The sequence below is a fragment of the Nothobranchius furzeri genome, chromosome 17, assembly GCF_043380555.1.
Source record: "Nothobranchius furzeri strain GRZ-AD chromosome 17, NfurGRZ-RIMD1, whole genome shotgun sequence".
NCBI lineage: Eukaryota > Metazoa > Chordata > Actinopteri > Cyprinodontiformes > Nothobranchiidae > Nothobranchius > Nothobranchius furzeri.
Genome location: NC_091757.1, coordinates 42,689,164 through 42,699,745, shown reverse-complemented (window position 1 = coordinate 42,699,745; position 10,582 = coordinate 42,689,164). Strand labels below are relative to the sequence as shown.

Here is a 10,582-nt window from a genome sequence, read left to right as displayed (position 1 = left end):
AAATACATTCTATTCTATTCTATTCTATTCTATTCTATTCTAAAATTTATGTTTTTAACAAGAATAGTGCTGGTTTGGCTTTATCTCTTGATTTATCTTGTAAAACAACTTGTCTTTTCTTTAGATTTGTCAATAGCTAGGAGCTCTTTCCAGCTGACGGAGGGAGAGACAAGGGTACACCCAGCAGAAGATACCACAAGAAAGACAAAAAACATGCACACCCATAACTACAGTCAATTTAAAAGCTACAATTACTTCAGACCAAAAGTGGAAACCAGCAGCTTGGGGGGGTTCTCCAGTGGCAACAGAACGAAATACAAACTCCAAACAAAACCAAAGTTATTTGTTTGAACTGAGGATTTTCTTTTCTCTCTATTAAAGGGGCCATGCTAAGTGTTGTACCAGTGAGTCGGCAGAAACACAGATTACCTGTAAATAATGACATCTCAGACATGTTCCTCCGAAACATTGTTTAGTAAATATGATCTTACACGAGTAATCAGCAGCATAAAAAAAACTAAATAAAAAATCATCACTAGAATTAACCAAATTCTAATTTTTAACTTAGACCAGCAGAAATAACTTAATGTATTTTAAACATTATTTTTAATTTATAGTCCACTTCAGATGCTTTTATTCTGACATCTAGATGGAACTTTATGTCTTCTCCTGGCATGTAAAACCTTTAAGACACATCTGATCCACAAATATTCACCTTTATTAAACATTCTGAAATCCAATATCAATAGTTTGCCAACAACAACAGAAACCTTAACCTGGCTTTGACTGCTGCTTCTTCTTTTATTATTAATGTCTCCTTCTGACTCAAACACACACTGAGCCTCATACAAGATACCAACCCACTCTCACAACACCACCAACCACATCTGAAACTGTGTCGGGCCTTCAGGCCTCGTACAGGGGAGTGACTGTGCCATCCTTCCACTCAATCAGGATCTCTCCTCTCTGGAAGGTGGGGGAAGAGTGTGGAAGATGCATGGCATGCTGGGTCAGAGGAGCTCTTTCACCTGGAACCGGAGACCCGGGAACACTCGCATCTGGCCTTGGAGTGTACGACTTCAAAACACAAACCACTTTTTTCCTTCTAGAAAACAAAGAGACAAAACTAAAATGAGGAGCTGTGTTTGACTTTTTCTAATAAAATATTTTAGCATATTTATAAGGTTTTCTCGAATCCCTATAAATAGCTTAAATATTTAGATTTAAAGATACGAACACCTTTTCTCAGAAAAGTAGTCATTATGGATTCTATGGCAACGTTTAGAATCAGTTGTTTTTTAATGAGTTGTGTAAATAAAGTGTCTCCAGAGAGTCTGACATTTGTGTTGTGTGTGTGTGTGTGTGTGTGTGTGTGTGTGTGTGTGTGTGTGTGTGTGTGTGTGTGTCCTCACCTATTAGAATACACATTGAGGATGAGAATTACAGTTCCCAGGACCAGAGCCAAAGAGCTTAACACCAACATGGTTATCTTCCAGCTCATTCCTGTCCACATTAACAAAATACACAGTAAAACGCCATGAATGACATCATCCATCATCAGTAAACACCTCCAGCTCAGATTGATCTCCTAATATCTGAACTGTTTTTTTTACTTTAGCTCCATCTAGTGGTGAGAAAGGGTAACTGTGTTTGTGTAAAACAAACTTTAAAGCTGCAATGGCAAATTTGGAAAACAAATTATCTTTAAAAAATATGTAACCATGCCTCTTAACATTCTAAAATAATAGAGCTATGCCAGGCTAACGGTGGCACAGGAGTTAAGTGCTTCCCCTGTGATCAGGGGGTTGCAGGTTCAAGCCCTGCTCAGTTTGTCGCCGTCGTTAGGCTTTTGGGCAAGGCACTTAACCCACCTTGCCTGCTGGTGGTGTTCAGAGAGACGGGTGGCACCTGTGTACGTCAGACTCGCCTCTGTGTTTGTGCCCCAGGGCAGCTGTGGCTATAATGTAGCTCATCACCACCAGGCTGTAAATGGGTGAATGACTGTGTTGTGTTGTGGAGCACCTTGGGGGGTCCCAGGATTCCAGAAGGTGCTACATCAAATACAGGCCATTTACCATGTGAATATATGGAGATAAATAAAAACTGAAAACAACTATTGGACCATCCTGTTGTCGTCTCAGCGAACCACCCCACGTCCCTTGGTCCTTCATTCATTATACACGTGTGCACTTAGCAACAGAACGCCACTGGTGTAAGAGGTTTGCAGCTCAGTAACATCAGAGAAGGAGAAACTGCCGACTGTTACCACTTCAACTTTAGGACAAACTACCAGAGTCCAACAAAGAGAAGCACTTTTTGAAGTCACAGGCAACAAACGACATATGGACCTAGAACATGGCGACTGGTGTTTAGCGCTATCTCGTTTCATCCAGCATCGTGGGTTTCCGGTTCTGGCAGGAGCATCTCAGGGTAGATACTCGAGGGGATGGGTGAGTGTTCGGTGACCGTGTTTGCGTTCAAAACCTATAACATGTTTGCAGATTCACTCTAACAGCTTTGCCATCTTGATCCAAACTAAAGGTGAAACATGGGAAAAAATGAACTTTTTTTTATTTACAATGTTTTATTGAACTTACCATAGTCCATGGTGAAAAACACCATGGAGGGGTCTGCAGGGGGTCGAGGGCTCAGGGAATCAGGGATGGGCACATCTTTACCTGAGTCTGGTTCTGTTCCTACTGAGCCGATAAGACCATCAACTAGATGAGAGCCAAAGAGAAAATTAATGTAAATTACAACAAGCCGTATAGAAGCAGTGACCTAAAGAATTTATCTTAACTTGTTCCAATCTACAAAAGAGAGGATGTGTTTAGTTGTTGCTATTTTTTAATCATTTTAATTTGGAAATGAAGCCTTTTTTTGTCATTCGTGAATGTAATTGCTGCTATTACAGCAAAACGTTCCCACTGAGATACAATGAGGGATATTCTATTCTATTCTATTCTATTCTATTCTACCCCTTGTTAGTATCCAAAGACTTCTTAACAGGTTTATTCCCTGAGTTTTAATTTCAACACTTAAGCTTCATGTCCAATTGACCCAAACTAAGTTTAAATTCCCAGAAATGTTCTGCTCTTTACCTAATTCCCCACAGTCATTTGGTCAAGTTTTGACCTCAACATGGCATCACTTTATGCTCTTAGTCTCATTAGTGAAAAACAACCCTTTTTGTGGGAAAAGCCCATTCTAAAGATGGAGCACAGATTTATTTTGCCAGGATGTGGTGCTTTCTGAGGGGGTGGCTGGTGGTCTGATGGGAAAGGATTGAGTAAATAAGCACTTATCTTAATTAGGCTTTTCATCTAAAAGCAAATGTGTTGTCATCACATCTGAAAGCCGTGGAAGAAACCATTATGTGGGCATGACGACTGTTTTGTTTGGGAAATACGTGCATTTTATTTTATTGCAAAAATTTAATTACATCAAAGGATTAGAGAAAGGATTTTCTCTCTGGAGCTTACATGTTTCAACTCTAGTGTTTATGTCAGTCACATGAGTTGATGAAGTGTCCAGTTCCAGGTCCTCCACATGTTGACTGGGCTGGTTCTGGTTTTGTTTGCTGTCCCTTCCATCACACACTGTCTGGTTATCAAGGGTTCGCCACCTGCTGCCCTGCTTACAAGGAAAAAACAAAGAAGTTACCCTGCAAGCTTGAGACAAGACACACTTTAAAAAGCTACAACATGATTTTTGATAACTTTTCTTTAAAAATGTACAGCATACTGACACAGTTTGACATATTTGCAACAAGGAGAATGTCCTCCATCCTTCTAAACGTTTGTTACCTGCTTATGTTCCCTCAACAAAAAGACCAAAGTGGATTCTTTTGTAGTGCTCAGGTGTAGCCCACTCCCTATCAAAGTGATGTGGCCTTTCTTTGAGCAGGCCCACGCCTGGCTGCTGGCCTCTCCTCCTACATTCACTTCAGATCTGAAGATGCAGGGCTGCAGGAGGACTCCATCATACTCCTGACTCGGTGCGGTTAAACACTCTCCAGTGTGTTGACTCCTGAGAGCAAAGCCGTCAGTCAGCCAGTGCCATTCCTGTAATGGTGAGCTTGAGCTGCATTCTCCTAACAACACTCGGCTCCCTGACGCTCCTTCTTGCACCTGCAGGCATTTCCCCAGCAGCTTGTTCCGGATCTTGAAGCCAGACACTTGTGTGAAGAGAATTCACAAAGCGCAGCATTAATCAACCACTCCAATAATTCTATATGATCTTAAGCACTAACGGTGATTGTCAGTCTGAAAAATTGGTTATAAACTTTTTGCATTCTGACAGTTTATAAAAGGAAATTCAGGAAGATAGCTGACCAATGATTACCGTAATTTAAAAACAAGATGTGTTACATTCACAAAGAAACCCACAGGGTAACTCACAGCTCTTCTGATTTTGTGGTTTGCATAAGAAATATTTAGTTTAGATTTGATCATTAGGCTGTTATCTCCATGTTGTGGGACAAAACTGCCGATTAAACAAGGAAACATGAAATTAGATAACTCTGTCAACCTTAATAAATGAATAAAATTATTATTAAATAAGAAAGGATAAATCAGACTCAAGTTTCTTGGCCTAAAAGCAGAAAACAAACTGTTGTGAAAGGATCTGAGAGTGGGGATGTGAAAGCAAGATTTTATTCAATAACAAAGTAAATATGGCATTCTTCAAGAAAATAAAACTACTTAAAATATAAATTTTGGAGAAATTATGTAACAAAATTAAGATGTATAATGAAACATATGATCACAACATGCCCTATAGGTTAAAAAAATAAAAATTGTAAGTCGCTTTGGGAAAAAGCGTCTGCTAAGCACATAAACAACATAAACAACATGTGAACACAAAAAGTCGGCAGCTATATCAAGGGGAAATAAGTTTGCATTATTTTAATTTGGTTTCTGCAGAACGGTTAGGGACAATTGAAAGTAAAGCAAACTAGCAAGTATTCACTCTAGCCTCTTTTATAGGACAGACCATTGCGTCATTACAGAGTAATAAATCCGAATTTGTTGGTCTCGAAAATACGGCAAGGAGCAAAGGGGAAAGGTGATAAAACTCGATTCTGATGTGCTTAGCCTCATAGTAATGTTGCCGCATGAGCTCCTCACCTCTGATGGCTAAACGCGTGCCAGCCCCGCTAATCCCTTTGGAGCGACCAAGGGGGAGCCCCCCCCCCCCCCCCCCCCCATAAAATACATGATAAACGGTATGTAATGGGTCCCACTCAGACCAGCCAGTCGCTCTTCTGTCTGGTCTCTGTTTCTCCGAGCTGATGTTTGAGCTATCCACAACAGGTAAGATGCTGTCTCTAACATTGTCACAAACATGTTACATAAGATTTGAACTATCCTAATATTTATTGTATACACAATCATTTATTAGAAAAAAAAACTTAAAAGATCAAAGGAAGTCAAAGAAGAGAAACTGTCCTGTTTTACAACCGGGGTATTTAAAGTGCATTCTGTTGCAGCAAATGTTTCAAGAAACTAAACCAAATGAACTTTTAGATGAGTTACCCTGCCCCTGTTGTGTTTGCACCTGTCATTACTAGACACACAGAAATCCTATAAACCAAACGTAGCACACCTTACTAACCTTTCGGTTTGGGAGGTTTGAGGCTATCATCGTCTGGTCAAAGTATAACAGCTCTGGTCATGTGACAACTCATTGTAAACATGTGACACTGCACACATATTATTATCATCATATTATTTAAATATTACTGAAAATGCATTGGAAAAAGAAAAAGCTCAATATGTTTGGAGACTTGCAAGTAAAACTAGTTTTAGTGACCGACAGGTTAAAAAGAGTCAACAGAAGAAAACTTTAAAAATACAACATTTGTCTTGTTTGTTTTAACTTATCTGTCAACTCCAGGTGTGTTAATGGCATAAACGTTTATAAATGACTCCAGTTTTACCTTTGAAAGTGACAAAGACAAGCAGGCAGACAGACAGCAGGTTTTTTCTTCCCATGGCGATGGCTGCAGCTTCTCCCCTGAGAGTGTGGTGGCATCTATTTAGCACCAGTTAGTGGGAGGGAACAAAAACTTCACACAACGGTCAGTGCATCCATCACTCAGAGGGGCGGGTGGCCCCAAAGCCTCTTAAAGAGGCCTGCTACTTAAAAAGAGACCGTTTACAATCAGCCGGCGTTACAAATCGACTCAAAACTGTTTAGAATCTGTATTATTTTAACCATTTCATTTAAGCAACAACAGACAGTTACAGCTTATATGCTTGACCCTACCGTATTCTAGTCAGAATTCACAAAGCTGCTCGGATGAGAAGCAAAATGTCTTCAAGAAACCAAAGAAGTCCAGTTGCCTTCATTTCAACCCCTTTGGATTACCATGACCTGGATGACTCAGAACCATCACCAGCATAGCCCTTAATGTCCATGCAAAAAAAAATAATAAAATAAATAATAATAACTTGTATATTATGTTTTATTGATTTGGGACAATAAAGGTTGGAACAATCATTCTTTGGTGTGTTGGATGTTCATTTATGATAGCAATCTGATCTGCTTTAACCCATTTCGGCCACTATGCATCCTTATACTCTTCTATAACGGTCCTTTTGATCTTTATTTTTAATCATTTTTGCGTATTTATTTACTGATTTTTTTATTTAGATTTTGTTAGCTGCCAGAGGACCTCAGGGCCGCAGAGAATGTTCATGTTTTTAAGTCAAGACTCAAGACCCATCTTTTTAGGTTAGCTTTCATCTAAATATTTGCTACAGTTTTACATGCTTATATTTTATTACTTGCTTTGCATGTTCTATATAATTATATTTTAGCACAGTTTTATTATTAAATTATTATTTTACTGTCTATATCATTTTATTTATTACTTATTTTCTAATTTTTGTCATTTATATTAGCTCTTTTATTACATTTTTACTCATTTTAATCCAGTGTTTCCTCTGTGGGGGCCCTCTGCCCCGGGAGCGATGGTCGACTGTAGCTTCCTGGGTGCTCTATAGGTGGGGGTCTATGCTCCCCCTCCACTGAGCGCCCTGACTTAGTGTGGAAGACCTGATGCTGCCGGGACAGACGGCTCCTCTGATGGCGTTTCCTTGCGTTACCATACTTGGCACATCTGGACTCAGCCTAATATAATTTTTACTTGTGTGTGTGTGTGTGTGTGAGTCTGTGTGTGCGTGTGCGTGTGCGTGTGCTTGCATATGTTTGTAAATGTTTTTAACCTGTTATGGGAATCTGGGGTCATTTTGTAAAGCACTTTGAATCGCACTTTGTTTGAAAAGCGCTTTAGAAATAAAATTTGATTGATTGATTGATTGATTGATTGATTGATTAATGACTGATGATTTTCTGCAAAACGTGTTCCTGATTGCCTGCAAACGTCCCATTTCCTTGCAAAAATGGCAAATAAAGCAACTTGAAACAACAATAACAATGACTATGGTAATAATTTTGAACTTTTTATTCAAACATCCACATGTTTTTCTGAAAATTTTCTTCAGTGCATGCATACAAGTGACTGACCACTCCTAAGTGATACAATCGACACCACAAGGGGGGAAAAAATAACACATGATAAAGATGACGACAGAACATTTTATAAATGATGAAATATTTTGGTAACACTTTACAATGAATGTCCCTTTAACAATGATACTTAGTGCATTATTAAGCATGAATAAACTATTAAATGAAGTATTAACAAGAGCTTAATAGTAACGCATTACTAAGCAGACACCCCCATCCCTTAAGGACACCTAATAATGACCACTAAGAATGTTAATAAAAGGGATCCTTTGTTTATTAATGCCTAATAATGCACTAAATTATGTTAATAAAGGGACCCTTAATGTAAAGTGTTACCATTGTTTTTAAGAAACACCTTAGAAAGTAGTCCTGTAACCAGGGGACATTTTATGGAAAACTAAATGCATGCTTTACAAAAAACAAACAAACAAACAAACAAAAAAAAACAACATCACAAAAACACAGCTCAGAATCACATACTACACTAAAAATGCATAAATATTATTTAGAAAATACACAAAAAAGCAGAATTGAAAATAGAACAATATAAATAGGTTAAATGGAATGTCTCCCCCCTTCATAATTGTAAACACAGCTCTTACACACTACCTGTTTACCAGTTTGCCAGGCAAGAACCAGTGTTTACAGCTCCTGTACTGAGACTCCATTGACTACTAATGAGCTTTAAAGAGCATAAATCTGTTATAAGAAGAAAACAGTGCTAGCAGCTCAATAGGATGGCTCCAGTCATCAATGTGAAGAACTGTGGTGCTTTTGTCAGCTTCCATGGTCACATGATGTTTTCCTTTATTCTGATGCTCCACCAAGAATGCTGTTACAGGAAGCAAACAAAAAACTTCCCCTTTTTGCCAGAAAAACTTTAAGAATGTGCCAGAAAGTGAGGAGAGATGTAAATTAGAGTGCAAACCTAATCTGTGGGCTTCCACTTCCATAAATAAAATCTGAACGTGTTAAAGCAATGGTTCAAATCTTCGGGGCTCTTTGAACATCCTCAGTTTGGAGAAATATTAGCTTTGAGACAGATTAGTCAAAAGCTAGACCAAAGTTAATAACTGCTGTACTGAAACTGCTCAGACTTCTAAAAATGTATTCCAGCTCATAATGAGACTGCCACCTCTGACAGGATCATAATATTTCTGCCATGCTGTGTGGAAAAGGTTTTGGTGTAAAGGTCCATCAGTGTGTTCACATTTACAGAGAGTTAAAGATTATTGGGATTGGTGGGGTAAGTAAGGTTATGGAATTTAAGCCACCATCATCAATTCAATTCAATTCAAGTTTATTTATATAGCGCCAAATCCCGACAAGAGCAGTCTCAAGGCACTTCACATGGTAAACATTCCAATACAGGTCAGTTCATTGAGCCAATAAGAAAAAAGTATCCTATATAAGGAACCCAGCAAATTGCATCGAGTCACTGACTGGTGTCAGAGTCTTTACAGCAATCCTCATACAAAGCAAGCATGTAGAAACAGTGGAGAGGAACGTTCCCTTTTAACCCTTTAGGCGCCATAGTTTTTCAGTAAAATATGATTTTTTTATCACTATTTAAAGAGACCGTAGCTTATATCTGGTTAGAGATAGAGGAATATTGTAAATTAGCAAAATCTTCAGTGTGAGCCAAATTTTGTGATAGGAACAAATTCACTCACATAATTTGCATAATATGACATCATCAGGTGGCAGCCATATTGGATTGCATCACATTTGCAGATTTTAGTTGTTTTTTTATGTTTTTGTCTTATTTTCTTAGTGTTGTTATTGTTTATGATACATATATACATATTCCGAAGTAGACATATATAACTATGTATGTATATATATATATATAATATGTATTATTTTATTGGTATTTTGTTATGTTTACTTCATATCTATCAAGAACGCTGTTTTTGGTGCTTCAGTGTCATGAACACATTTCACTCATCCCTTCTTTAGTTTATTTTGTTTATAATTGCTATATATATATATATATATATATATATATATATATATATATATATATATATATATATATATATATATATATATATATAATCCTCAATCTCAGGCTTTTCCACAAGCCCCATGCAGAACTGAATGGCGATGAACGCTTTCATTTCTGGGACAGTTACATTGTACCAGTCATTATATCTGGAGCTAGATTTCAGTTTCTCCCTCTCTAAATACTGGTGAGCATATCGATTAGTTTCAGTTGTGATGAGGGTCCAGAATTCCTCATCCAAAAAAAACTGACAAAAAATCAATGTGTTCTGAATTGGCAGATCCCTGTCTCCACAGTATCCAACTGGCTCATCAAAATGCCTGATCCACTTGGTATCCTGTTCCTCTTCTCCCAAACTAACCCAGCTCTCATCATTATTATTGTCACTGAGGCTGTGTTGGGCCACCCCCCTGCTAGCAGTGATTTTTTTCCTGCGGTTCCTCCCCCTCCTGCTGCAATTCCCGCGGTTTACGCCCCCGGGGCTGAATCGATCACCAGCTGAGTTTTCACTGGCCAATCACTGCCACCACATCCCTCATATAATTGTCGAGATGAGTCGTAACCTTGGAACTTTGGCTGAGATTCAGGCTCTGGCACAAAAGGTGGATACCATAAAGGAGCGAGTGGACGAATCAGCACGGATTGGTATTGATTAATTACGCCATTATTGGATCTAGAGGGGTTGTAGACCAACAGAACACTAAGGCCTAGTCCACACGTAGCCGGTTTTTTTTTTAAAAACGAATATCCGCCCCTCCAAAAACTTGCATCCACACCACAGCGTTTAAAAAAAAAACTCTGTCCACACGTACCCGGATAAATACGTTGTTAAGGACATGCCAGACCTGTAGGCGGCAGTACTTCCCCCGTTCTTAACCTCGTCCTTCGTCTGTGGTCTTCCGCAAGGATCAGTAATTCCACTTGCAAAAACAAACAAGCAGAACGCGCTTGGACAATTGATGGATCGGGTAGTGACAGAGCGCAGCTCTGAGGGCTTCCATGATGCCGGCTAGTGTAAACACAGGTCGCACACGTGATGTC

The 10,582-nt window shown here is 38.8% G+C and overlaps 1 protein-coding gene across 1 annotated transcript; it reads right to left on the bottom strand.

Moving 5' to 3' along the window:
• Window positions 1–455: 455 nt before the first annotated feature.
• Window positions 456–6,090, bottom strand: LOC107393847 (uncharacterized). Its single transcript, XM_015972454.3, has 6 exons — window positions 5,942–6,090; window positions 3,807–4,177; window positions 3,483–3,633; window positions 2,598–2,720; window positions 1,413–1,503; window positions 456–1,105 (listed from the first exon to the last, which is right to left on the bottom strand). The coding sequence occupies exons 1-6, from the start codon at window positions 5,994–5,996 to the stop codon at window positions 907–909; spliced, it is 990 nt and encodes a 329-aa protein (XP_015827940.3). The 5' UTR covers window positions 5,997–6,090; the 3' UTR covers window positions 456–906.
• Between the last annotated feature and the right edge of the window lie 4,492 nt (window positions 6,091–10,582).

Excerpts from the sequence above, each read along its gene's own strand:
- LOC107393847 (XM_015972454.3), bottom strand. The coding sequence starts at position 5,996 with ATGGGAAGAAAAAACCTGCTGTCTGTCTGCCTGCTTGTCTTTGTCACT. Across the intron at positions 4,178-5,941 it reads TGTCTTTGTCACTTTCAAAG|TGTCTGGCTTCAAGATCCGG; the intron begins GTAAAACTGGAG and ends TCTTCACACAAG. Across the intron at positions 1,504-2,597 it reads GTTTTTCACCATGGACTATG|GAATGAGCTGGAAGATAACC; the intron begins GTAAGTTCAATA and ends TAATGTGGACAG.